The 25,030-nt window shown below is 47.7% G+C and overlaps 10 protein-coding genes across 10 annotated transcripts; 4 read left to right on the top strand and 6 right to left on the bottom strand.

Annotated features, from left to right (window-relative positions):
* Positions 1–614: 614 nt before the first annotated feature.
* F4822DRAFT_432922 (uncharacterized protein) lies at positions 615–2,681 on the top strand (the record flags this gene model as incomplete). The annotated part of the gene is made up of 4 exons (XM_051461736.1): positions 615–764; positions 845–1,762; positions 1,820–2,100; positions 2,159–2,681. 4 exons carry the CDS (start codon positions 615–617, stop codon positions 2,679–2,681), a joined length of 1,872 nt encoding a protein of 623 aa, XP_051310149.1.
* Positions 2,682–5,234: 2,553 nt separating this feature from the next.
* Positions 5,235–6,392, bottom strand: F4822DRAFT_432923 (uncharacterized protein; the record flags this gene model as incomplete). Its single annotated transcript, XM_051461737.1, has 2 exons — positions 5,235–5,655; positions 5,872–6,392. The coding sequence occupies 2 exons, from the start codon at positions 6,390–6,392 to the stop codon at positions 5,235–5,237; spliced, it is 942 nt and encodes a 313-aa protein (XP_051310150.1).
* Positions 6,393–9,691: 3,299 nt separating this feature from the next.
* Positions 9,692–10,847, bottom strand: F4822DRAFT_361960 (uncharacterized protein). Its single transcript, XM_051456125.1, has 2 exons — positions 10,055–10,847; positions 9,692–9,995 (listed from the first exon to the last, which is right to left on the bottom strand). The coding sequence occupies exons 1-2, from the start codon at positions 10,273–10,275 to the stop codon at positions 9,761–9,763; spliced, it is 456 nt and encodes a 151-aa protein (XP_051310151.1). The 5' UTR covers positions 10,276–10,847; the 3' UTR covers positions 9,692–9,760.
* F4822DRAFT_361952 (superoxide dismutase) lies at positions 10,670–12,575 on the top strand. The gene is made up of 4 exons (XM_051456124.1): positions 10,670–11,063; positions 11,285–11,332; positions 11,443–11,790; positions 11,929–12,575. Exons 2-4 carry the CDS (start codon positions 11,285–11,287, stop codon positions 12,175–12,177), a joined length of 645 nt encoding a protein of 214 aa, XP_051310152.1. The 5' UTR covers positions 10,670–11,063; the 3' UTR covers positions 12,178–12,575.
* A 176-nt stretch (positions 12,576–12,751) lies between these two features.
* Positions 12,752–15,133, top strand: F4822DRAFT_362005 (uncharacterized protein). The gene is made up of 4 exons (XM_051456126.1): positions 12,752–13,072; positions 13,136–14,064; positions 14,123–14,732; positions 14,784–15,133. Exons 1-4 carry the CDS (start codon positions 12,784–12,786, stop codon positions 15,026–15,028), a joined length of 2,073 nt encoding a protein of 690 aa, XP_051310153.1. The 5' UTR covers positions 12,752–12,783; the 3' UTR covers positions 15,029–15,133.
* On the bottom strand, positions 15,134–15,987 carry F4822DRAFT_362015 (uncharacterized protein). The gene is made up of 2 exons (XM_051456127.1): positions 15,807–15,987; positions 15,134–15,729 (listed from the first exon to the last, which is right to left on the bottom strand). Exons 1-2 carry the CDS (start codon positions 15,895–15,897, stop codon positions 15,239–15,241), a joined length of 582 nt encoding a protein of 193 aa, XP_051310154.1. The 5' UTR covers positions 15,898–15,987; the 3' UTR covers positions 15,134–15,238.
* Positions 15,988–16,781: 794 nt separating this feature from the next.
* Positions 16,782–19,072, top strand: F4822DRAFT_445863 (uncharacterized protein; the record flags this gene model as incomplete). Its single annotated transcript, XM_051463436.1, has 2 exons — positions 16,782–16,948; positions 17,015–19,072. 2 exons carry the CDS (start codon positions 16,782–16,784, stop codon positions 18,921–18,923), a joined length of 2,076 nt encoding a protein of 691 aa, XP_051310155.1. The 3' UTR covers positions 18,924–19,072.
* A 137-nt stretch (positions 19,073–19,209) lies between these two features.
* On the bottom strand, positions 19,210–20,733 carry F4822DRAFT_414959 (proline iminopeptidase). The gene is made up of 4 exons (XM_051459188.1): positions 20,521–20,733; positions 19,785–20,459; positions 19,586–19,704; positions 19,210–19,524 (listed from the first exon to the last, which is right to left on the bottom strand). The coding sequence occupies exons 1-4, from the start codon at positions 20,627–20,629 to the stop codon at positions 19,462–19,464; spliced, it is 966 nt and encodes a 321-aa protein (XP_051310156.1). The 5' UTR covers positions 20,630–20,733; the 3' UTR covers positions 19,210–19,461.
* An 866-nt stretch (positions 20,734–21,599) lies between these two features.
* Positions 21,600–22,219, bottom strand: F4822DRAFT_362043 (pyridoxal phosphate-dependent transferase; the record flags this gene model as incomplete). Its single annotated transcript, XM_051456128.1, has 2 exons — positions 21,600–22,095; positions 22,152–22,219. Coding segments are annotated over 2 exons (553 nt in total), but the record flags the coding sequence as incomplete, so codon positions are not given.
* Positions 22,220–22,408: 189 nt separating this feature from the next.
* F4822DRAFT_414964 (uncharacterized protein) lies at positions 22,409–24,997 on the bottom strand. Its single transcript, XM_051459189.1, has 4 exons — positions 24,640–24,997; positions 23,854–24,585; positions 22,841–23,785; positions 22,409–22,764 (listed from the first exon to the last, which is right to left on the bottom strand). The coding sequence occupies exons 2-3, from the start codon at positions 24,396–24,398 to the stop codon at positions 23,098–23,100; spliced, it is 1,233 nt and encodes a 410-aa protein (XP_051310158.1). The 5' UTR covers positions 24,399–24,585; positions 24,640–24,997; the 3' UTR covers positions 22,409–22,764; positions 22,841–23,097.
* Positions 24,998–25,030: the final 33 nt, after the last annotated feature.

A 25,030-nucleotide genomic window follows, 5' to 3' on the forward strand; every position in this document is an offset into this window, starting at 1 on the left:
AGTACATACATACCTCTCCCTGATTCCCCTGAAAAGCCGCTGTTACCGGAATCTCCATCTCGGATCTTCTTTACACGCATAACTCCCGGCTTTTGAACTACTGGATTTCGTGATCGGATTTTCAACGTGTTTTTGGAAACCGATAATATTAATCTACGTCGAAATTTGTTATTCTTATCATCCCTAGCGACCTAATTGTGAATAAGACATTGATACTGAGCTTGAGTCGTCTTTACTTGGCATCCATCATTTTTTTTTATTGAGCTGGGTATCCTCAAGCAAAAAAAAAAAATTATAATACCCTAGTGCGCGCAGCCTGCTTGCTTAAGGGGGGCACTGGCTGGAAAGAGACAGCCGTCATCGTATATCCCGGGTTGTGGCAGTAGTGGCAGCTCGAGATCCAATTGGTGTTGTCGCCATTGACCTTTCGATGTCTTCTCTGCAATTCTTCACCCACCCACCCTACTACAACAACCTAGGACTTCGTTTTCAAAAATTTTCTACAGTTTAGAGTCGCTAGTTCCCTCCTCCTTTCCCTGCTCTTGCTTCTTAGTCGCAACAGGACAGCGATTCTAATGGATTCTTACCCACACCCGCGCGCCGTCGCGCCCTCAATGTCAAATGGATCTCCAACCGAGCTATTTAATGGCCTTGGCTCGGATATACCCAATCAGCCACCCCACTCAACACCGGTATCCTCTGGTTCGGGCGCTGTCGACTCACGGACGCCTCCGAACACTGTGCAGGCGGCTTGCCTTGCTTGTGTGAGTCTCAACAAAGAAAAGAAAAATTAAAGCACTTCCGCGTAATGTTTATATTTGCTGACTATAATCTAAACGAATAGAGGGCAAAACATTTGAAATGCGATGGGAAAAACCCATGCGGGCGATGCCAAACATCTGATTCCGGTGAATGTGTCTACGTAGCTTCTCGTCGTGGTTACAAAGGCCCCAGGAGAAACGCAGCTCCAAATCCAAACAAGCGACATGCATCTGATTCTGAATCTCCGCCCTCCGCTGGTGGCGATAGCTGTCCGATGCTCCTGGGTGCAACGGTTTCGTCCGCTGCGCCCCCGAGCCTACCGACTTTTAATCCGGGCCTGGTACTTCCTGAATCCCCCGCTACGCCTTATACCCCTTCTGGTATAAATAGCCTTCAACTCTACAGAACTCCTTACCTCAACGGTACGAATGGCGCCCTGGTCGAAGCAAATTCCCGACCCCAAACCGTCCCGGAGCGGTGTATCGACGCTTTTTATTACTACTTTTACCCCGGCCATCCGGCTGTTTTACCAAAGGAACAACTGCTGAAGACCGCAAAGGATGGGAAAATCGATCACTTACTAGCGGCCATGAGATGGGTTGGGTCGTTGTACATCGATGCCGGCCCGGCTCGCGCTACATTTTTCGAAGAGGCCATGCGTTTGTCTTACTCTCGGGACGTCCCTAAAGACGGATACCTAGTGCAAGCCATGGTCATAATTCTCATAGGACTGGATGGCAGTTGCCAACAGGAAAAAGCACGTGAGATCCTATCCGACGTCGAGCGGATCGCCATAGAAATCGGCCTATATACTAGAGCCTTTGCGACGAACCACGGTGGTGCCATCCCGAGGCTGGAAGAGAGCTGGCGACGAACGTGGTGGGATTTGTTCGTGGTGGACGGAATGGTCGCTGGCGTACATCGTCAGACGAACTTTCTCCTCTTCGACATCGTAGCCGACGTGGGTCTACCATGCGAGGAGCACGAATACACGTCAGGAGTATGTTTTCCCCGAGTGTGCATTGTTTGACAGATGAATTGATTGACGACTCCCTAGATGATTCCACGTCCAATGTTCCTGGAGGATTTTGATGATCAGCTTTTCTCTGGAATAGATCGAGAATTCTCTTCGTTTGCGTATCGAATCGCTTCCATCCGGAATCTTGGGCGGATGATGCGACTTCCAAACAGCGGCTTTCCGAATGAGGAAAACGTCAATAGAATCGAGTCGCTACTATCCAACTGGAGGATGCACTTGCCGCCGTCGAAGCGAGACTGTTTGAACAAGGACTGCCAGCTAGATGAGATGATGTTTCAGGCACATATGATCAATCACGCGTGAGTTCTTCCTTCCACGGTCTTTTGGGTATTCCAGACTGATAAGGCGGTACTCCAGATGCTCGATAATTCTTCATCAACCCCTCTCACAACTCGACTCGTCACCTGCGCGGGAGGTGACAGCTTGTGCGCCTCATCGAGCGGTACAAAGCGGCGATCGCTTCAACCTACACACCAAACACATCATTACGGCGGCCTGTGAGATTAGTAAGATGGTGACATATAACGTGCCGATAACAAGCCACACGCACTTCTTCACATGCGTGCTGACACTATCCTCAATCGTCCATCTTAGCAAGTGGGCCCTCGAGTACTTTATCCACGACGAGGACGACCTCCGGCAGCAGATCCGATTGAACATTGGGGCTCTTAATAAGCTTAGCGGCGTCTGGAAAGCGGCCAACAACGCTTCGGGCCAGGTCAAGGGTGTTGCGCAAGAGATCTATCGCGCCAAGAGAGCGCAACAGAGCAACCCGTCGTTCTGGGTCGGGTTCACGCAGGAGGAGATTATCAGCAGTATGGCAGCCGATGAGGGTATAATGTCCGAGATCGACACCATGCTTACCAGCAGTGCACCCTGAGGTGCTGCTAAGTGACTATCGTCTGCATGATGCGACGAGACTGTGCAGAGCAGTCAAGCGGTGCGATATTTCGTCGGAGACGAAGTCGTGGAGCCATCACTTTCCTTTAGCTTGGAGTTTGGGCTAGCTATTAGGAGAATATGTCTTTTTTCCATCTAATAGTTGTGATGTATAGCTGAGCGTAAGATAATCTCACGAAGTAGGCGGACTTCGGCGGCAAATGGCGGGCTGCAGGTAGCACACAACAGACGACAGGACGAAAACAGGAAACCAGGTCTGAGACCGAATAGTCTAAGTGACAATTTGGATATAGATGTACTTACGAACACTCTTTCTATCTTCCCAAAATCACCCGATTTCGCTTCGTATACGTTGCTAAATTGATGGGAAAAAACAAATGTGGACGGGCATTGTTCATATTATATTACTCGACCTCTAGTTGTACCATACCTATTCAGTAAGCATTAATAAATAATTAATTGTATTTCCACTCCCTCGGACCCTTCATTCCTATTTGAACATGATTTTATAAATATAGTATAGATCTAATCAACGTACTAGCGTTAGACGAAATGGATAAGTCCGCCATTTTACCAGGTTGTTGGCGGCAGCGAGAGGGGCGGAGCCGTAGCAGAAGCAGGTCGCCGTCCATATATCGATCATGCGTGCGTTAGTCGCTATGATTGTTGCAGATACATTCCTAAAACTGACCTGTATACTCGCAATGGGCCGCTATTATATGGGGCTCTAACCGTCGGGTTTCTTTTTGTTCTTGTCAGATAAGGTCGACGAACGGCCACATGCTAACCACGCTCCTTCGTATATGAGGATCATAGGATCCCAATAACACGTACAGTAGGTCCCGATAGGATGGTTAGGGGCTTGAAAGGGCGGCGCCCAATGGGGTCCGTCTGACCTTAGCATGAACTAAGATCGTCATAAGGAGACGCTGGTAGGGGACCTGCTAGCGGGTCTGTGCTATGTCGCCGACCCCTAAGGGCTTACTACTGGTGAGCTTACAGGTATGTACGGCGACTATTGTATTTCTACCCCGCTATGGACGCCGACTCGTATGTAAGTCCGACAATGTCTCAAAGAACTTGAATTCCGGAATGCTGTTATTATCACAGGTCACCGAATAGCTCAAGAGTTCCTTTCTCTTTCCCTCTAGTGAGACTTGACGCCTAGAGATTAGTTATCCATGGTTACTCACGTTTACCAACGACTTTACCGCTAAGCTCTCGCATAAGAATGGACGGCGATAGACGGGGTCAACTGAAGATCCCAGGTAAGATATTAAATGTCGTCCGTCCCAACTACGGCTTCTTCTCCGCCCTAGATTCCTAGATTAGGACATTCCCGCCGTCTTGGCATTTAATATTTACAGCTTATATGCCCAATGAATGCCGAAGGCTCCGACAAGCCTACGTAAAGGGTCGCCGAGCGTGATGCTACAGGCCAAATAACCGAGTTATTGTGACTTCGCCGTTCTGTTTTTACACTTATCAACTAGAATTTCACCAAGTGGCCGATATATAGGTCGCCGAACTCACCGTGTTTTCTTTAAAAGGATAGAACCAAGCCATCATCTTCGGCGATGTTTCACATGTGTGCTTTGCCCTCGCCGACCGTAAGGCTGATTCTAGAAAATTTCTCTATTACCCGACCATATAATGGCGATCTATTATCCGATGAGCGTCATTTCATGCAACCCAATTCACAGTCATCCCCGCCTTTTTCAATAAATCACCAAAAACACCATATACCCCTCTAAACGTCGCCGACGATAGAACTCTGGGTCCCTTTCGCGTACTAGTTATAGTGTCGCGGAGTAAACCGTTCGGGGGATCAAATTATTGCCCTGGGGTATTTGAGGCTTCATGTTTGTCGAACGGTCGGCGTTATTCGAGATTCGGCGATTCTCCAGCAGCCATCGGCGTCCCTGCGCCTAATATTCTTCAATAGATTCGAACCACTTCGCCGTTTATCGTTCCTGATCAGGATTAACCATTGGAATACTTAGAGCTTGTGAGTGTCGGCGCCGGTTCCTGTGGCGGGATATAGTCGCCGATGAAGTCGGCCATATGGCATCCTTATGAAATTTACGTGGAGTACAAGTGTCATCGGGGTTTCCTTTTCAATTCGGGCGGCGATGCCTATACATACGGTTGCCCGTCCTTAGGTTGCGAGATCCGCAGGAACCAGTCAGAGTCGTAAACCGATCATAACCCTACTGAAAAGATATCCTAACGGATTGAACTAGATGATGCCGAGGTTTGTAAGTGTAACAAATATTTTGAGGAATATTTTATTCAATGACGATGGGTCCGGGGCATTATAAATATGTCTAATTCTTTAAGGTGCTGGGACTAATTTCTTCCTCCCTATTTTTTCAGGTTCAACATAAAATAATGCTGTCTTACACTCACGACGCCGGACGCCTTGCTGAAATTTGAAAATATCCAACCAGTCCCCTTTAATCCCATAACCCTTCTACCAAATGCGTTTCCCATGGGCGTAATCATTCCCAATACTTTTGATGCCGAACACCTTTTAATATGCAAGAGTCATGTTCTGCAACTGAGCAAAATACCACGGGGGGCTCGAATTTGGCTCTCCAAGTTTGCTCTTCAACCAACACTGATAAGAGCCATAGGTATAGCCCCAGCCGACGCCAACGCATCCTTCGCGCTCGCCACAAGCATTAATACAATCAGCCATGTTGGAAGTTTCTATATTAGTGATATCTTCCGCACCCCTATCAGAATTATAATCGCGCCCGCACTGTATGTTGAACGGTTTTGATGTACCTTCTGATACGTACACCGTATTGTTGTTCTCCGGACAAAGTATGAGACCTGTAATCAAAGTACCAGTGAAGCTCGGCGTCGGCGCCACCTTAGTTGGGGTCGTTGGGACCGTTGCTGTTGGCGTAGTTGGTGTCGGCGATAAGTACGATGACGAAGACATGCCACTACATAACATTACTGTTAGCGAACCCGAATCGGCGTGGGCGATATCTTTTTACGCTGATGTGAGCTCTTTCGATTTCGCTCATGGCCGCTGACATAACACCAGCCCTATCACACAGCCCCCAACGTATGACAACAGGGCCACTTGAAACCCCCAACTAAGCTACCTGCCCAAGTAGGTAGAAGATGCAGGAAAAAAAGCCTCAAACGGAACGTACCTCAAACTTTCAGCTGGAAAATCGGAAATGGTGTTGCTTCTCGCACCCAAACCCACACCTAAACCGACTGCGATGGCGACAACAAGACCAAACAATCCTATGGCCAAGACGATAAAGAAGAGGCCTCTTGGTAGGCCGCATACCCGTGCGCCCTGTTTTTTATTCTGTGGCGGCATCGTCGGAGAGTAGCCTCCGGGTACGTGGTAGTCAAAAGGGCTACCAGCCCATTCGCTTAAAGGTGTGTTACCCATCGTCGTCGGCGATATGGCCGACGGTTGGTTAGACGCCCATGTCTGTGTACGCGAAGATCTGTCGTGGTAGAACGGTGTTGCTGGATAGGCCACCGGGGAAGGTAATTGTGGCTGGATTTGCATCATCTCCGGCTGCTGCCCCGGCTGGGCATGCGTATAGGCCTGTTGGCCGTAACCATCCGTGCTATAGGTGTTATATTCATCTTGCCCCCCATCCTCCTCCCGTTGTTTCTGCTGTTGTGGTTGTGTTGGGCGCAATTGGTACGACATCGCTCAACTTGCGATTTACATCTATCCCCTCGAGGGTTTCATGGTGGCGCTGGTCGAAAAACAGGAAAATCGTTGAACAGTAGGTAAATGAATACGGAAAGCATAAAAAAATGGACTGGCAAGCTTTACATATCATTCTTTCTCGAAGTATACCAACCATGGCAAAAAGAGGTCCTTGTTTCTTACATGCAGTTCTGACATACATTTATACATGGCATTCCGCTCCACTACCAATGGTGACGTTCATGGGTCAGGACCCCTGCGTGCCGTAGAGAGTGGCAGCTTCATTGGCACCAGATAATAAACTACGCCTCTTTCAACTTCCGTGTTGACTCGACCCCAGCTTTGCTGACCGCATGTGATGGCCACTTACCGTTTGTTTAGGTAGGTAGATAAAGAGAGGTTACTGTTAAACTTAAGCTGTCTTTTCCATAGTGGTGAGACCATCTGACAGAATAGCTATGATTTTGCATTAAGTGGCACTGTCAGATCTCTTCATTCCGGTTCCCAATCGGCTGGTTATACGTCTATGTCACAAGATCTAGAGATGATTCTGTGTGATATGAAAGAATACCGCGTTCGTATTTCGGTCGATTATCGTACGAAGCGAAAGAGCGGCCTTGTACTTCTTCTGCGCCGTAGTTTAGTTCTAAGTTGAGATAATTATTCCACAAAGACCAAGTAAGACGTGATCATATTTTACCCCGGGAGCTCAGCCCAATCAACTTTTTAGCGGCCACCCGGACCACTACCTCTACTGAACGAATCCCCTTTGGCCAGTGCGCCAAGCAAGCTATTTAGTTGCCCTCGGAAGCTGTCTTTGCCGTACCGCAATAGCTGAGGCTGTGAGGGGCCAGTCGGTGAGTCTACCGTCAGATAGTGAACCCCTGTAACGCGCAAAAAGCTTCCCAGTTAATTAATACCCCAGTCTACCACGGCAAGCCCGAATTTTTAACCCTCCGATTATTTTCAAAATCGTGAATTCTCCCACCTTGATCTAAAACCTAGGCACTTTGGTAACTATATCGAGAACCAACTCCATAAACGACGAATACACCAAGCCACCATTCACCCAATGAAGAAAGTTACCCTTGAACTAATGTTGTTTTATCGTCTTGCCATTCGAATTATGGGCCCTTAGGTTTCCGAATCCATTTTCTTCATCCAAGTCGCGCTGTGTTGTATTGTCCCATACGGCCCACATCGCCATTAACATTAGTGTAAGAGGCACCACCACCACAGCATATATCCAACCATCTTGTCCAGCAGTGAAACTGGCCATTATTCCTTTTTCGAATGGTGTCACTATAAATGTGCCCGGAGAGCGTTGTCTATAACGGCGAATATTTTCGTATATTTGGAATCCTTGTTCGTTTCCCCCGCCGATCTGTATGGTAATGCGGCGTCTCGTTGTCTAGTAAGGCCATAAAGTTAGATGCCATAAGTCAGAATCGAGTCGAGGTAAGCCAAATTTGATGTAATTGCAGACTTGAGATGTATATTCACGACTGTTGTCCGACTACTTATTCTCTCTGGGAGACCCTTGGCGTGTAATTTGCGACGCCCTGACGACCCACCATATATATTTACAAGCTGGCCTCGTCGAGAGTCATCTTTTGGAGCATCTTGGAGCACGCTGGTTTCGATACCCGATGAATCCTTCACCATGGTGAATACTACCTACCCAAAACCAGAATAATCCGTAAGACTGGTGCCATAACGGTCGCACGACATCCGGAATTTCATTTTCCTTCCCTAGATTTTCGTCCAACGGATCATTTTGTATAAGATCTACCGTCGCATTTGCTATTTAATGGTGCTTCGTAATCTCCATGTGGCCTTAAGAGTTGTAATTCATGGTTCCCATCCTCTTGATCCGCAGCGCCAAGTCTGGGCAGCCCATCAATGAAATATCTGGGGAGATTGCCTTCACCTGCACGACTACTATTTACGTAAATTCTTAAAATCACAACTTCAATAGTACGAAAATACCGTCTAGAGATTCGTGAATTATACCATTATTATAAGATTGTACGCTGACAGCTTCCCTTTTCCTTTGAGTAGTTAATTCCCCACTACACTTTTTACCATGTCTAGGTTAATTGGGCGTTGAATCACAACCTCTTGAACTAGTGAACTAGCAGAGAGATCGCTCGCGGGACGGGTACCCAAGAGGATCGCCTAAGCGGTTCTAGAATGAAAATTGAGGAATCATTCCATGGATACCTAGGTATCTAAATGGGTATTGGATGAGAACCCCAGGATCCCGAGGGCTTGGCGGGATGATGATAAACATGGTCCAGGATCCATCCCATCGTCTTGGGACAAGAAGGTATATAAAGCAAAACAGCATACGATTCTCCCACATACGACCATAGAATCTGGAAAATTCGGGGTCCCGTCTGCTCCCCCAGAGACAAGCCGGATATCGCTGAACTAGTAGTCGGGTCGGTGACGACCGGCGAATCCTCAGTGTTGTATGTTTTGATCTTTATTTTTTCTTACCGGTGTAGAGAATGTGGTGTGGTCCCATCATCGTCGCCACCATTCATCGACGCTTGGTTGGGGGTTGAGTGTATTCGTTTTTATCCTTGAACCCAACGTGGATTCTTTATGTGCCATTCGACATTTGAAACATCGCATAGCGGCAGGTGATTTCGGGTTGGGGAGCTAGGTATTCGGAGCGTGAGATGGAGATTCCGAGTCAATGGCTGTTTGTTCTGATATAGTATCTGGGTGGAAAGAGGTATATCTGCCGATCTGTGATTGTAGCATTCGTTGAGTTGCCTCCCCGCTATATTTGCGTGGTGTTTAGAGATCGGGGTACTATGGTATTAGGCATGTTGGGTCGCTATACGCCTTGCGTGTAACGGATATAGGGCGCTGGAAGTCGGATTGCGGCCTTTTAGTAGCGCCTGCCTAGGTACTCAGGTGTCTAACACCCTCAGTGGGTATAGGGGCTCTAGGTGCTTAAGGCGCATAAGACCAGGAGCGAGTGGGCGTATCGGCGGCCTACGGGATGTGTCAATTACCTGTTCCCCCAGCGCGCATAGTGACACACGTTTGCACTGGGCCTATGAACCTCCCACACTGTGGCGTATGCTAGCGGTGCTCGTACTCAGCCAACCAAGACCACGATCCATGATATACTTTAACTTAAAATTTATTCTATATTTAGCTAAAGATGACGAGGAGCAAGGCTCTAATCATACTCGTCTATGCGATATATAGGTAAGTTATCCTGTATGCCCTCTGCGACCGTAGCCAACCTTCAGGCAGCTTGAGAGCCTCTTTAATCCACTGGATTACCTGGTTATTCGGCTCAAATTGTGATCCCCGTTCATGTCTGATCGTGCTGTGCCTTTAGTTCAATTATATCCTATGATTCCTTCCGCAATAGGATCTACTGCATGCTGTGACCATATAGTAACTCGTCGACCAATGATGCCGTCGCCGCCGACCTCAATCTTCATCGGATGACTAAGTGGCACTTCTATCGACCGTTCCTGCCAGCTGTCTTGGGAAGTCGGTCGACCTTGAGGTATGCTGAACTTGTAGAGAAATGGACTTATTATGGCAGATTTCGTGAGGTCGCCAGTTTCGCTATTACGGGTTTATTGTTAGCTCTCCTCGACCTAGGGGGGTTCGAACAAAACACTTACTGAATGCCCACAATACATGTATCTATATCGGAAACGCTACTGCTAATACTGCTTTCGTCCGGTGTAAATGTAGCGTGGGTCGCAACTAAACCTCCCTTTCCACAGTCATGGAAAACGAGTCGGCCTGCCATAGTTTGCGGTAAGAAACGGGTGCTTCGAAGCGGAAGACTGAGTACAGCGAGGGCACCACCGCAGGACTGTCGTGAATGATCACCACACATTTTCCCTTCGTAGTGTTTCTTGATGCGCCTTTGTTGAAGATAGATATGATGAGTTGTAAGAATGATGTATATGGATATTACAAGATAACTTATGTTGCTAGGTAAGGGTATATGGTATATTCAAAAGAGAGAGAGAAAAACAACCAGAAATTTCTATTTTTCATCTGCCAAATAAGACATTTTCAAGGTGGACTCTAGTCAGGAATTGGTTGATGTGATGAATGACAAGGAGGTTTGTCCCTCAAGGTTCCACGATGCGGCGTACTAACAACGGCACCAATCCATCTAAGGCAACTGTTTACCCGCATTGCCGTTTTTGATCAAACGACTTTTTGACTTTTTGATTCAGAATAATATATATGTATGTAGATTCATGTTGAACAATAGGCGACAATGGCCGGGTGCGGTACATGTTTGAAGAAGAAGTGGTTACAGCTTTACACGCAAAGTGAGCAAGTTTGCGCTTTTTGAGGCCGTTTCACGACCCGCTTACAAAAGAAGGGTCAAAAGGTAAGTTTAGTGGGTATTAGGAGGTACCTTAGGTAATATGCTCATAGTCATGGATATACATGGTAAATAATAGAGGATAGCACCTGAAGAAAGTAAAGACGCGGGGGGGAAGAGCAACATTGAAGGAAAGACAACCTTGATGGCCGTCGGGTACCTACCTTCTTCATCCCTCTTAACCTACTTCACTTAGCAATCTTGCGTTTGTCATCAAAGTGTAAAGAGCTTCCTACCGTCCCGTAGCACGTCACTTCTCCTCCCGGTCTCCTCTCATTCCTAAGGTCCACTTCCCTTTCCCTTACTTTTCTTCATATCTCTTTTCCTCCACCTAAACCTATCATCCCAAAACTACCTCCTTCACACTAAAGAAAAACCACCCATCCAGGTCACACCCGTCGTATCTACACCGGCTTGCTTTCCTAACTGCGGGATTACCCTTCCTTCGTACCATCTGTCACAGCATTTGTCGAAAAAAGGAACGTTTCTAAAAACATCCGTGAAGATGGCCGCTACTACGTACTCCCTCCCCCCGCTGCCGTACGCATACGATGTGAGTATCGCCTTCCCAAACACTTGCAATGTTTCCGGTCCTCCCCTTCGGTCGACATCCGCCTTCGCACCTCGGTATGCCCGATGCTAACATGCATGTGACTCGGATAGGCTCTGGAACCTAGCATTTCCAAGCAGATTATGGAGTTGCACCACACCAAGCACCACCAGACCTATGTAACCAACCTCAACAAGGCACTCCAGACCTCCGCCAAGGCGCAGTCCGAGGGCAAGCTCCAAGACGCCGCAGCCCAACTATCGGCCATCCGCTTCAATGGTGGCGGTCATATCAACCACTCATTATTCTGGGAAGGTCTAGCACCTGCCTCCTCTCCCGACTCCAAGATCAATGCTGCTCCTAAGCTCGCCGGCGCTATCAAGGCTACTTGGGGTAGCTTTGATAAGTTCAAGGATACCTTTAATGCGGCCCTGCTCGGTATTCAGGGAAGCGGTTGGGGTGTAAGTATTTTTTCCAATCTTCAACTTGCTCTTTTTATGATCTGCATCTTGGAATTATCCTGGGAACCATGTTCCACACAATTGAATGTCGCCTCTCTTATGTTGATTATAAACTACGTCTAACTCTTGACATGACAGTGGCTCGTAAAGGAAGCGGTTACCGGACAACTCCGAATCGTGACGCTGGCAAACCAGGAAGCGGTCGTGGTTGGCGACACTCCCCTCTTCGGTGTGGACATGTGGGAGCACGCGTACTATTTGCAATACCTCAACGGTAAGGCAGCGTACGTTGACAACATCTGGAAGGTGATTAACTGGAAGACTGCCGAGGCTCGATATGGTGGAAGTCGGGATGATGCCTTCAAGACTCTCAAGGCTCAGATCTAAGGCTACCTATTCAAATAAGCAACAGGTTCTCGAAGGATATCTCGCACCGCTAATTGAAAGAGGCGTGGTTTATGAACGCGATAATGAGATCTATGGTGTTAAGTACCTATGGCTTCGGTAGTTGATCGATTGCGTTCTAGTTAAATGAAATGAAAAACATGCCACTCACGGCGCATTGAAACGCGTATTTCATGTTCTGAATCAAGTCAATTGCTGTTCTGGAGCTAATATAGCCGAAAATGAATTGGGCATGATGGTTTATATATGTGAGAAGAGAGTCGCTCTTCAACAGAAATTAGATAGCTTTCTTGCTAAATCGAGCGAACTATGATGTTAATTATATGATGATTGAATTAAGAAGAGGAAAGAATCATCTCCTCACAGGGGTTTTATCATGGAGGGGTCGGTACCTAGGCCGCTAGGCCGGGACCCTTTTAGAGCATGTCGATACCCGTAGTTAGGGCTGGTGGGTGGTAGGGTAGGAACAGCCCAGGCACCTTTTAGCGGCTCCACCGGCCCAAGCTAGAACTACAACTCCGCTGACCCCGCTGCTCCATTTTACCTACCTAGGTATTTTGATTTCCCATTTAAAAAAAAGTCGCCGGGATGTTTCGTCGCGTTTTCGATATATTCACGCGTCAAGATATAGAGCCGACGCCGAACTCTCCTACAATGCCTCCCAAGAGGATTCCTCCTATATCATCACCTCTTTCCTCGCCTGATTCATTTGCCACCGCGACCGAGTCTCCGATAAATCCATTGGAACATCTAACCACCGACATCAGCAGTCCTGTTGTTGATACCCCAGATGGCGCAAACAAACCATTCAGTAAGGCTAACCAGCTACCACCAGAGTTACAGCAACATTGTCAGATATACTTGGAAGAGAACCTATGTATGTTCCACTTATCTTTCCATAATACACCTTGAGTTGATCTTAGTAACTAAACATCATTAGATCTAATTACCCTAACCCTATTGAACAGCTTGTTATCGTCGATCCGAGATGGTCCGAATGACCCCAACTACTGCCCTCCTCCGAGCCAACTGTCCCTACTCGGCACTGCCATTATGCACCCAAAATTTACAACTAGGCCAAGGGAAGAAGGCTGGTCCGAAGTATCCGCCGAATCTCTCGTCTATCTTCGCAGCCTTCTCTCCCGTCTCGGACCTATAAACACTCGATTCAAGGAAGCCTTTCGTTTCATAAACGTCTCGCGCCACGGTACGCCAGAATTCTATAACGATGATGACCTTGATCATGAACATAGCGAGGATGGTGATGGAAGCTATGCACAAATGAAGCGTTCATATCATTTGGACGGTATTTGGAGAAGAGGACAAGATTTCTTCCACGTAGCTGGTTGGGCCTTCAACTGCAGCGTTCTATACCCGAATCGATGGCGACATTGGAAACTCTGGCTTCAATTCATGTTGGACGTATTGGAACAGGACCTCATCGAGCGTAATAGATTGGATCAGGAAAATGGTGAATCGGATTCTCCTATGCTTCGGGGTTCGATTCTCGTAAGTTATGTCAGCCAACGTTCCGGCCACTCTGTGGGAGGATTGAAGTTTATCGTGGATGCCATATTCGCCGATGGTAGCGTTGCTGCTGGTTCCCGCTTCCAAGAAATTTGGGAGAAGGAACACAAAGAGAACCCCAAGAACACTGTAAAAAAGAGGAAACGCGAGGAAGTAAATATCGAAAAGGGAAACTTCGGAGGTTGGCTCGACGACGAGTCGGTATATTCGTCTCAAGCATCGGAACCTCCAACACCACAAAAACGTAGAACGAATTCGAGCGATCTCGGTGACCCGGATTTCCAGGCGCTGGAACCTGCCTATGTAGAGTCCATCCCTCTGCGCCAACGTCTCTTCTCTCTAGTAAGCTAACACTTCGTTTCCCAATACGCAAAATATGGTTGTGAACTGACATGACTAGTTATCATATATCTGCTACTACCTACCAAAACCACCGTTGGACCTCTCGGATCTCTATCAAAGATACGAAAATACGGTGAAGACTCTACCTTTACCCCTCTTCACCGCATTTGTGAACCATCATACATCTACCTTGAAGTTGGAATCACAAATATCGACACTACAGGGTGTTCTATTACTCTTAATGCCTACATCGGCCTTGTCACCTGCCAAGGTTGATCGTACGTGGGAAGATGCGGATGGCATCACAGCAGAAATCCTAGAACGCTGTTTCCTCCCATATCCTGCTAACACCATCGCTGTCGAGGATAACGCTAAGGTTTCTGTACTCCTGGAAAATCTACTCCAGATCGTATGGAGCGAGGGAAGTGAATCATTTAGCAAGAATTTGAGGGTTATCGTCGAAAAGGGAATTGACGCAAGAGAGGCAAAAGTTAAGAAGAAAAAGACATCAGCGCGAGGACGAGCGAATGCCCAAGATACAGATATTGAGGCCCGCATGGTCCTGGATATGTCTGGACGCAGGTTGGCTATGCTGGTCGATCTTATCGAAGGAGACGAAGCCGAGCCGATGGACGTGGAAGAAATAGATGAAGATATGGGTAATGAAGGTTGTTATACCGGTGTCGCTATGGTATCTACCATGCTAATTTGGCGTATAGGTGATGTTGATGCCACTTTTATGACGGCTGTCGATAATATGGACCAGGACGAAGACGACGAAGATGAAGACGAAAGGATACATTGTACATGTCAGCACGACGAAGCCGGTAAAAGGATTACTTGTGACAATGACGCCTGTCAGTATGAATGGTTTCATTGGAAATGTGTTGGTCTTAAGTCAAAGCCTAAGGGAAAGTGGTTGTGCCCCGAATGCGAGAACCCCCCGCCTAGGAAACGAAAATAGTTTCCGTGTGCTGAGCCACGGGACAACGACGAAACACCGGCTTGACACAAGTCTGCGGCATTTATGTTTGAGCATAAATCTTTGCAATAGCAATATCGATACATTGACACAGATTTTCTTGCCGCTTCTTGACGCTAATATACGACATGATGATACACAACTATTGTACAGATATGCAACGCTACCACGGTCGCGACAATGCAGAGATTTTCACCGTTTTCTTGTCGATGCTGGACTCCAGGCTTCTGGCTGCCAGGTCTCACCGGGGCCAGTACTCCTAGCCTGCTTCCAGGGATCATCTTTCTGTTGTGTCACCTCATTTTGTTCGTTTCGTGTTGGAGACTCCCTAGCGGCCCGCTCTTGAGGTTGGGTCTGGCCTGTATTTAGGGCTGGCACTGGTTGGCCCTTTTCCCGACCCGGCACATCTGACAGTCTCGGTTTGGCTTCCCAGCGGGCGTCCGCCTCAGCGGCGAGAAGCTTCATGCGCTCTTGTCGGACCACTTCGGAAGCTTGCTCGTCGAGTGTAGGCGCTTGTTCGCGTTGGTATCGTAACCATTGGTGCCATTGCGGTGGAACTTTCACCTCGCTGTAATGTATCGACCGCGGATATTTGACGATGCGGCGGAATCTAGAATCGGGTAGGGAGGGATCGCCTCGGACAAGTCGGAATTCCCAATACGTGTTACCGTGAAGGTCGAGACCTGCGACCGATATGTAAGGAATAGGGTTACGAAGCTACAAGACGAGCGAGAATAAATGAAGTGATGCGAACACTAACCGATTAGGAAACGTTTTCTCCACGGAAACCGTAGAGCCTTCCATTGGTACCACGCCTTTCGTATGGGACTTATTGGTTTTGCCGTCGACATTGAGGCTTTTACTGACGCACATACATAGGGGTTGGACGGGACGTGGGAATTACGTGAATTCGGAACAGCTCACTTTAGAAGCTCGAAATTATAAGAAAACGCAAAAAAGCCTACGTCAGAATTATTGAAGATGCGATAAGATAAGAAAAAGGGAGCACGGCCACATATTGCTATCTCTAACTCACGAGCCACAGTTAGGTTTAAGCTTGTTCCCCGCCAAGACTTGCTTACGTACATACGTAAGCCCCATCCGTCCTAATTTAAGAAATGCCGGCGGGCTGGGAACCAGCGCATCCTTGTCATTGGAAACTTGAATCGATTTAATTATGTGATCCATGGATGGTGGGGGAAAGAAGGAAGAGCCCTGCCACCTCCAATTCTTGTTGTAAATGGTGAATGGTTTTATTTCTTTAGACTTTGCGCGGTGCAACCGTAATCTTTTTTACTTATTCAACTTTACAAATACCTAAGTACAACATAGTTGTCGTCTCTTTTTTTTTTTTTTTTCTTACTAAAGTTATTTCTCTTTCGCCAGATCATGATTGGATCGAGTTGAATCCTACCAATCAATTCTACGGTTAAATTGTCATTGTGCAATCGCTATTCTATTTCTACTTCTGCTTCAAATTCACATACCAACACTACCAGTGACGTCGTCTCATCTAATAATCCTAGGCACCCTCCATTCCACCCAACAAAATCTCCGACCTACGAATTACACGAATCACTTTGCGTACCAACAACCAATATTCGCTGGATGCCACGCTATACATTTACATATAACTAAACTACTTACCTCTCTACACCAACCGGCAAGACCTACTCGGTAGCATATACACCGCTACCTACCTATCTAGCCAATCCGAGCAACATAATCAGCCATCATGGCATCGGTCACGTCCTTAGACAAGGACTTGCGCAAAATGCGCCTTGATAAATACACACCAGCAGCTGCTAATGAAGCGAGATCATGGATCGAAGGTGTTTTGGGTGATAGGTTACCTTCTAGCGATCTTCTAGACGGACTAAAAGATGGTGTTGCTCTTTGCAAGTATGTATATACAAAAATGGCTACATTTTAGTTATTGTGACTCGACTAACTAGCTACTCGCCCTAGACTCATCAACTTGGCTGTCGGTCCGCCGGGCGTCAAGTTTAAACAATCCCCCATGCCATTCATCCAAATGGAGAATATTTCTCACTTCCTCCGTGCCTGCCAATCGCCGCCCCTAAATCTACAAGATCACGACATATTTCTCACCGTCGACCTCTACGAGCGGAAAGACCCCACCCAAGTCCTTCAATGCCTCGGCGCCTTTTCACGCGCCGCACATTCTGTCAATCCTTCCACGTTTCCGTCACCCATCGGACCGAAAGCGAGAGGGGCTACCATGAGCCCGCAAAGTACAGGACCGACAACACCGAGAAATCGAGGCATGTCTAATGTCAGCAATAACTCTTCTACATACGGGTCGCGGTCCGGCATAGTTCCCGCGAGAACCGGTGATTCTGGCTCCGGGCGATGGAGTCCTACCAAGAGCCCAACTCCCACTAGCGAGCGAGTCGGTTCGCCCAGTGTGTCAAGCTGGAGCAAGAAAAACCACGAAGGGGTTACGAGCCCGGCGTGGAACATTGCGCAGTACGGCTACATGGGCGGCGCGAGTCAAGGCAACCTAGGTATATCATTCGGAGGTCGTCGACAGATTACTACGGCCGGTCCTCAGGTACCCAGCCTAGCCGAAAAGGAGCGCAAGCGTAAAGAACAAGAGGCTGAGGCTGAACGCCAAAAATTACAAGCAGAAGAGGAAGAGCGCGTTCGTAAGGCGGAGCTCGAAGCTGAAGAGGAACGGGCGCGGTTAGAAGAGGAGCGAAGGTGGGAAGAAGAAACAAAGCGGCTTCGCGAGGAAGAGAAGCGCAAGGCGGAAGAGGAGAAACGCCGATGGGAAGAGGAAGAACGTCAATGGAAATTGACAGAAGAAAAGCGACGAAAAGATGAAGAGGAAGCCGAAGCAAAGTTAGCCGAAGAACGTCGTCGCTCAAGAGTTCAAAACGATAACCGATTGCAAGGACAATTTCTTAGTCAATACCAGGCCGAGCAAGGTATCGTACCACAGAAGAGTGGCGGAGGCGGAGGTTATAGCGATCGCATTAAACAATTAGAACAAGAATTAGAGCTAGCGAGGCAGCGGGAGCAAGAATACGAAGAAGAGCGACAGAAGCGCTCACAGAACCGATTGCGGTCTCGCAGCCGACCGAGAAAGCCAGAGAGGCCGCCCAGTCGCCAAGACTCATGGCGGCCGCGAGATGAACGCGAATTCTTAAGTACACAATGGAATCGGCACCAAGAACAAGAGCGCGAGCGTGGACGAGAGCGGGAACAGGAGGAACAAGACATTGCTCCACCACCCCCACCGCGCCCACTGCCTGTACCCGGTGTGCCGGTGAAGTCGCAACGTACTGGAGAGGCACCACCTCCTCCGCCCGTGAAACCTCAAAGGACTGGTGAGGGTAGGCCCCTCCCCATCCCGGACCGGGTTAAGAACCAGGTCTCCGGCTCAACTCCGCCGTCACGGCCCCTTCCTATCCCGTCACCGAACCCCAACAATACCCGCACAGACCGTTTCCTTTCCTCCAACCCCGCTCCCGCCCCTGCTCCACCGCAGCAAATATACTCCCGAGAACTCGGTGCTACGGCGGAACGAGACGCCGAAGATAGGAGACGGGCGGAGTCGCAGACTAAGACCAAAGCTGGTGGTTGGGCTAGCAAGTCCCTATTAGAACGTGAGATGGAGATGGAACGGCAGAGACAACGCGAATGGGAAGAAGCGCAGAAAGAGACAGCAAAAGCAGCTAAGTCAGGTGATGGTGTAGATGGCATAGGTGGTGGTATCGGCGGCCGTTGGGATGTTAGTCAATGGAGTGGATACACCGGAGGCGACAGCCAGAATAAAGGAAATGCAGGTATTGGGGCTGGGAGGAGACAGATCGTCGGTCCGAGGCCGTTGCCTAGTAGGCCCGGATCTTGAGACGCCGTTATGTTAAAGGGGGGAGTGGTAGTAATAGGCAGCCCTCCACTTCTATTCTAGTTATGTGGTTTAATAAGCCTACGGAATAGAGAACGAAGATTCATTTAATCACTAAACTCTATCTGTTCGGAGATTCGCAATGCTTGATCTATTGGTGTCTTCGCCGTGTAACCATTTGTCGCAGAGTGAGTTGTAATTTTCTTTGGACCAAGCCGTATTTCATCCCTACAAGCTTAGCTGTGCCTACTCGAGACGTTAGGCTACTCGTCACTGTATTATAGAGCCTTCTAGGGGTCGAACTCGCTTACTTCTCGATTATTATAGGGCCTATTTTGATATTTAGCAATTATCACCCCTCACATCCCCTATCGTGTTCCCTAACTACCCTGCCGAGCTATTTCCCCAAGTCCTTCAAGCCAGTGATTTGCTGTTGTGGGTGGTTACGCCACCATACTAGGCCACTATATTCGTAGCTTTCAGTTGCCTAGGCGCTCGATATAGGTATTACCTCGCCCTGTACAATCATTCTTATTACAACTTATTTGTGAATATTTGCGAAGTCGTCGCAAACTTCTACCAACTTCGCAAACGTTCCGGGTTCCTATATATCACCGAGTTAGCAATCTCTTCCGGCTACTGACTTAATAGACGAGCAGACATGCCCAAACGCTATGTCCAGCATCCGGTATCCAGTGTAGGATAGAATTCGGCCACGCCTTGTGCAAATCCCATGCCGTCTGAGGCGGCGTTACAAGATCATATCGGCCTTGAACGATCGCACCTAGGAACATGTTAGAAAGAAACGTCAACGTCCTTGAATGAAGGAAGAGTGATGATATGAATACGTCGGAAACTATTCACCTGGTATGTGTTTCATCTTCTCGATATTCTTCTTATCCAACAGATGTCCTTCTTCCATGAAGCAGTGATTAAAGACGTAATGTGCCTCCAGCTTTGCATGGGCAAGACACCATTCCTCGTCTTCCAACGCGTCGTAAACCTTCGGGTCCAGCCTTAGACTTCCAAGCGACAAGTCCCATCTATTCCATTCTCGAGCGGCAGCGGAAACTACTTCCGGGTTATCCGATGTAAGACGCTTGTAGTACGCTGCGATAAGATCATGTCTTTCGCCCTCCGGTATAAAATTGACGAATCTCTCGCGCATATCAGGATACACCCTACCGGGAACACTCGAATTCCCCCTATGACCTTCGAGCTCCTGTTCCCGAGCCGTCCACACGCCGCGTAAGACTAGCGATCCTACACGTTCAGGATGCGTCTGCGCGTATAGCAAACCTAGTGTCGCGCCCCACGACCCGCCGAATACCATATGCCATTTCGAAATAGCGAGATGTTCACGGAGGGTCTCTATATCTGATACTAGAAGTTGAGCAGTGTTTTCCGCAGTTTCCGCTCGGGGACGGGATCTTCCTGCCCCTCGCTGGTCGAAAAGCACGACGCGATACACTTTAGGGTTGAAGAATTTGGTGTTGGAAAACCCAGCTTTGCCTCCTGGTCCGCCGTGTAAAAAGACGACTATGAATAATCCAGCATCAGTGACTGATCTCAAAAAACATAAAGTATGACGAGGAGTTACCGGGAAGACCAGTTTTCAATCCATACTGTTCGTAGTATAGTTGATGAATTGACCCGACCGGCAAATAACCAGAGTCAAACGGTTCGCTATGAACATATCCAGCAGCCATAGCGAATTCAAAACTATGTGAGCCAATCCTCTAGTCGCAACTCTGCACGTTGAGGATTTCATATGGTGCGAGTATTATAATCCATTTATGGATAAGCGGATACGTACGTAAACACCTACCCAGGTAGGGAGAGCCCCGAATCCGAAGACGGGAGTACCCCTCTACGCTGCAGATATAGAAGCCAAACTACCTAGGTACTATTCTGGTTACGTTACATCAAATGCCGATTCGATTTCTAGTCCGAGCGGATCCCGTATCCCGGAGTCGGGGTAGAAGGTAGTGGTACATAATAATTAGGCCTCTTCGCATGACAGACTAAATCACACCGATAACAAGACCGAACGACTATGGTATCGCGAAGGAAAATGACAACTTTACGGTCTTTTCATTAGACCGGTTTGGATACATATACTGGCTCGTATTAGTAGAGCGATACGCTGGGATCTGAACGTGAGCTATTACCTTGACCCCTTTCTGCCCATACTCTTTCGAAAACCCTTTTCACCCTCTCCGATACATCTTGCTCATTCTGATATATCTGGTAGTGAATGAGAAGTCTCTCTCCTTTTAGTCGTAACCCCTCCTCTTAACCAATCTTATTAAATCGTGATAGGGAGATCCTTAGCCCTTTGAGGTCAAGCCAGACAACATTAGTATCGACAGGGTATTTAGTTTCGCCCCCTATTTCTCTCCACATCTTCTCGACTTTCTTTGCTGTAGCGTGGGAGAATGGGAGCAATCCTCCTTCACCGTTGGGCCCTTTCCCGAAAGTCTCATCTAGGGCTACCCTCGCTGCCGCTGTAATGAACCCCGGTTGACGTAGTCCGCCCCCTATTGCTTTTCTTAGATGTCTTGCAGTCCTAATCGTTTCCTTGTCTCCGACAAGAATGCTCCCGACCGGGGCGCCGAGTCCTTTCGAGAAGCAAAGGCTCACTGTATCAAAACAAGAAGTGAAGTCTACTAAACTAGCAGTGCCAGTAGCTACCGCTTCCCATAGTCTAGCCCCCGCGCAAAATCTGAAATGCGTCGGACTTCGTTAAGGGGCATAACGGTACCGTATAAAGTATTCTCTAGACTAATAACTTTTGTTGGACATCCGACTATGTTATCATCAGATTGGAAATTCTCCATAATATCCTCTAATGTCAGATTAAGACCGTTTTCTGGAACGACAGGGTTAACCATTGCGCTGGTCAGCAAAGCAATTCCACCAGACTCGCTCTTGAATACATGTGAACGATGGTCACATAGCACAGAATGGGGCGGTTGTGTTAAAAGAGATCGCAATGCCAATTGATTACCCATGGTTCCGGAGAGGACGAAGAGAGCTGCTTCTTTCCCTGTGAGGGAGGCGCAATAAGTTTCAAGGTCATTCGTCGTGCGATCTTCTTGCCATACATCGTCAAGGAGTGTGCATGTCTGGATTGCAGCAAGCATTGATGCCTTAGGGGTTGTCGCTACGTCACCTAAACAGAACAGTTATTACATAGGTATTTGAAAACTGAAATCTTCATTAACCTACTCCTGAGATCATAAGCGTCAGGCCCAAGATGGCCAACCCATGGATTTTGCTTGGTCGTTGAACTCATGATGTACAGTAGCCTTAACACATGGAATGGAGGTGAAACTAAAACCCTACGATGAATCTATTACGATAGTATTCAACTCATACTCATCGAATATCTAGATTGGTCTACTACTATGCCAAGTGGAGATATTTACCGGTCCAGTGGTTCTCCAACAGAACGAATGTAACCTGCTACCTCCTTGAATTCCGATGCGTCTTTATTCCGACTCGGAGTTCACCAGCCCACTTTTTCGAATATGAGAATTCTAAGGCAGATATTATGATGCCTCAATAAGACCTATTCCATTACCCCTTTAAATATGCATATTGATTCGGGTTAGTTACATAGCAAAGCTTTATTGAGGATCCTTAGGCTTCAAGGGTCCCCTTTTAGCTTTGTTATACCAAGAAATGAAGATTAGGAACTTTTGATCAGGTGGAGTACTCGTCGTAACTTGGGAATTTAGTGTTATTAATAGTCAGGGGTTCGCCATGTGCCACATAGCGGCAGAATATATATCCACTTGAACTTCTGTACCTCATATGATCCTTTTCGGTAGGATGTAATCTTCATATGTGTCAGCAGTCAACTCATAAGTCTGGACTAGGCACAAAAAATAGCAAAATGATAAAATAAAACATACAACACCGAGGATTCGCCGGTCGTCACCGACCCGACTACTAGTTCAGCGATATCCGGCTTGTCTCTGGGGGAGCAGACGGGACCCCGAATTTTCCAGATTCTATGGTCGTATGTGGGAGAATCGTATGCTGTTTTGCTTTATATAGCATAACCCCTGACTTAAATCCGAACCGAAGCATAGCAATGATTCATCTAGCACGGATGGAGGCGTTGTGATCTCGCTTCACAGATATTAAATTAGGTATGTACTTGTTATTTTTATAATAGTACTGCTGATTGCGCGTCTTTTGTGCTTTTGAGATCATCATCCATCGTACTTTTCAGCCAACAGTAGTTGAGATCGGTCCCTTGTGGCCCTGCGCTGTACCAGATAACCCCAACACATTCCGTATTCTTAGTGCACATCGATATGCATTCTTCCATGGAACTGGCCTCATAATTATCGATATCTTTGCCCTGGTGCGCGACATCACATTCGATCTTAAATTGTGACCCTGTCCCAGGGTCTGTATAAGTACTTCCGTCTTCAGCCAGACACTTTCCCTTCGAACTAGCTGATGTATGGGTAGCCGCAGGCCCTGTACTCGTCTTTGAGGCCGGCGCAGTCGTTGCGGTGGGAGTCGTTGGAGAAGCTGCGGACTGGATGGGGTTAGTAGTGGACACCGACTGAGTTTGTACAAGAGTCACAGTCACTTTCTCCACGGAATGACCCCCTTCGTCCGTCGAGGAAATAGTGACAGTAGATAGAGAAGACTCCGTCTCGACGGCACCTCCCACAGTGTTGAGATCTGAAGACAAGACACTTGCAATCACCGAGTCGGTAGTCATAGCCCCAGGTGCGTCCGTCCTGAGAATAGACACAGTTTCGGTCGCCATCGAGGGCGAAGGTAGGAAACTTCCGCTTACTTGATTGTCACTGCTCGCGCTTGGTGAAGTTGCTGGTACACTTTAAGGGGGTTTGCCGTCAGCATATGTTTTCTTTTAGGGATCCGGAAGCTCCGGGATATTACTCACGAAGCTTTGGTGGAATTATTTTTTCGCGTGACACCCACCGCCGCGCCGATACCCGCTCCAACGAGCAATGCTACCAATATACATATTAAAACCAACCAAAATGCCCTCTTTCGAAGTCTAAGAATAGTAGGTGGGGGCGAGCGAGTAGCGATGGCCTCTTTTTCTTGCTTGGTGTCCCAATTTCGTCCTTCAACCTTATAGTATATATCTTCCGGACCTGTAATGCGTGGCCCCGTAAGAACTTCTAACCCGGGTTGATTCTTCCGTGGATCATGGGGACTGAGTTCTAGCCCGTCTGGCGGCGGATATACTTCTGGCGCTGAGAAATGGCTTCCAGCAAATGTGCTACTTGCTGGTGAATTGCTGCCATTTATAGGGTTGAATCCATTCTTTGACATTATATAACTTTCTGATATTGGTGGGTTTCCTCCACCTTGGTTAAAGTGTCCCCCTTCAGCACAATCCCAGCAAATCGTCGCGCCCTTCCCGTATGAATGAGGACAAGTAAATTCTGGCTTAGACTCGAAGGCCGGAGGATCTTTCATCGTCTATCGATACGAGGGTACCGTATATACCGGCGAGGGATCCCCGATTCTTGCGCGATGTCGGGATGAGGAGGTATACATCACCGGGTATATCGTGGCATCGGGAAACCTCTAGGTGAGCTATCAAAAGCAAGTAGATGGGTTGGACAAGAAGCTGAAGATAACGGACTACTCATTCGTCGTGAATCTACGTTAAGATGAGAGCCAGGCATAATTACCCTTGTCCATCTAGACCACTCACTGCATCCTTCTCTATAAAAGGTATGGTCGCGAAATATCATAGTGCCATTGGGTGGAGGATTAAGCCTAATTCGAAGAGATAAAGTCGTAGTGAATCCCGCTAATATCTTGACCTGTAACCCTACTTTTTAGAAGAAGCAGTTGATAGGACAATGCGTGGTCTTCACAAGCATCAATTCCGCACTGCTAGTCTAAAATTGATATAGCTTGGTCTTTATTAAGTATCAAAGGATTGCACCTAGCTAGGCGGCTTTTACAAAATGAGAAAAAACTTGTTTCCTAAGCTTTGGCAACGAAGCAACGGCAACATCTCGTTGGACTGTAGCTTCGCAATGGCAGGCTTTCCATCGGGAATAAAGAAGGGAATTAAAATTGGCATGTCGCGACGGAAA

Source organism: Hypoxylon trugodes (assembly GCF_022578975.1).
Source record: "Hypoxylon trugodes strain CBS 135444 unplaced genomic scaffold F4822scaffold_9, whole genome shotgun sequence".
Lineage (NCBI taxonomy): Eukaryota > Fungi > Ascomycota > Sordariomycetes > Xylariales > Hypoxylaceae > Hypoxylon > Hypoxylon trugodes.

Excerpts from the sequence above, each read along its gene's own strand:
- F4822DRAFT_361960 (XM_051456125.1), bottom strand. The coding sequence starts at position 10,275 with ATGTGTGGTGATCATTCACGACAGTCCTGCGGTGGTGCCCTCGCTGTA. Across the intron at positions 9,996-10,054 it reads ACATGTATTGTGGGCATTCA|CGAAACTGGCGACCTCACGA; the intron begins GTAAGTGTTTTG and ends AACCCGTAATAG.
- F4822DRAFT_361952 (XM_051456124.1), top strand. The coding sequence starts at position 11,285 with ATGGCCGCTACTACGTACTCCCTCCCCCCGCTGCCGTACGCATACGAT. Across the intron at positions 11,333-11,442 it reads CGCTGCCGTACGCATACGAT|GCTCTGGAACCTAGCATTTC; the intron begins GTGAGTATCGCC and ends TGACTCGGATAG. Across the intron at positions 11,791-11,928 it reads TTCAGGGAAGCGGTTGGGGT|TGGCTCGTAAAGGAAGCGGT; the intron begins GTAAGTATTTTT and ends TTGACATGACAG.
- F4822DRAFT_362005 (XM_051456126.1), top strand. The coding sequence starts at position 12,784 with ATGTTTCGTCGCGTTTTCGATATATTCACGCGTCAAGATATAGAGCCG. Across the intron at positions 13,073-13,135 it reads ATACTTGGAAGAGAACCTAT|ATCTAATTACCCTAACCCTA; the intron begins GTATGTTCCACT and ends AAACATCATTAG. Across the intron at positions 14,733-14,783 it reads TGAAGATATGGGTAATGAAG|GTGATGTTGATGCCACTTTT; the intron begins GTTGTTATACCG and ends TTTGGCGTATAG.
- F4822DRAFT_362015 (XM_051456127.1), bottom strand. The coding sequence starts at position 15,897 with ATGTCGACGGCAAAACCAATAAGTCCCATACGAAAGGCGTGGTACCAA. Across the intron at positions 15,730-15,806 it reads GAGAAAACGTTTCCTAATCG|GTCTCGACCTTCACGGTAAC; the intron begins GTTAGTGTTCGC and ends TATCGGTCGCAG.
- F4822DRAFT_414959 (XM_051459188.1), bottom strand. The coding sequence starts at position 20,629 with ATGGCTGCTGGATATGTTCATAGCGAACCGTTTGACTCTGGTTATTTG. Across the intron at positions 20,460-20,520 it reads ATTGAAAACTGGTCTTCCCG|TCGTCTTTTTACACGGCGGA; the intron begins GTAACTCCTCGT and ends GATTATTCATAG. Across the intron at positions 19,525-19,585 it reads ATGCTGGACATAGCGTTTGG|GAACCCGGAACGTTTGCGAA; the intron begins GCATGTCTGCTC and ends GGTGATATATAG.
- F4822DRAFT_414964 (XM_051459189.1), bottom strand. The coding sequence starts at position 24,398 with ATGAAAGATCCTCCGGCCTTCGAGTCTAAGCCAGAATTTACTTGTCCT. Across the intron at positions 23,786-23,853 it reads AATAATTCCACCAAAGCTTC|TGTACCAGCAACTTCACCAA; the intron begins GTGAGTAATATC and ends ACCCCCTTAAAG.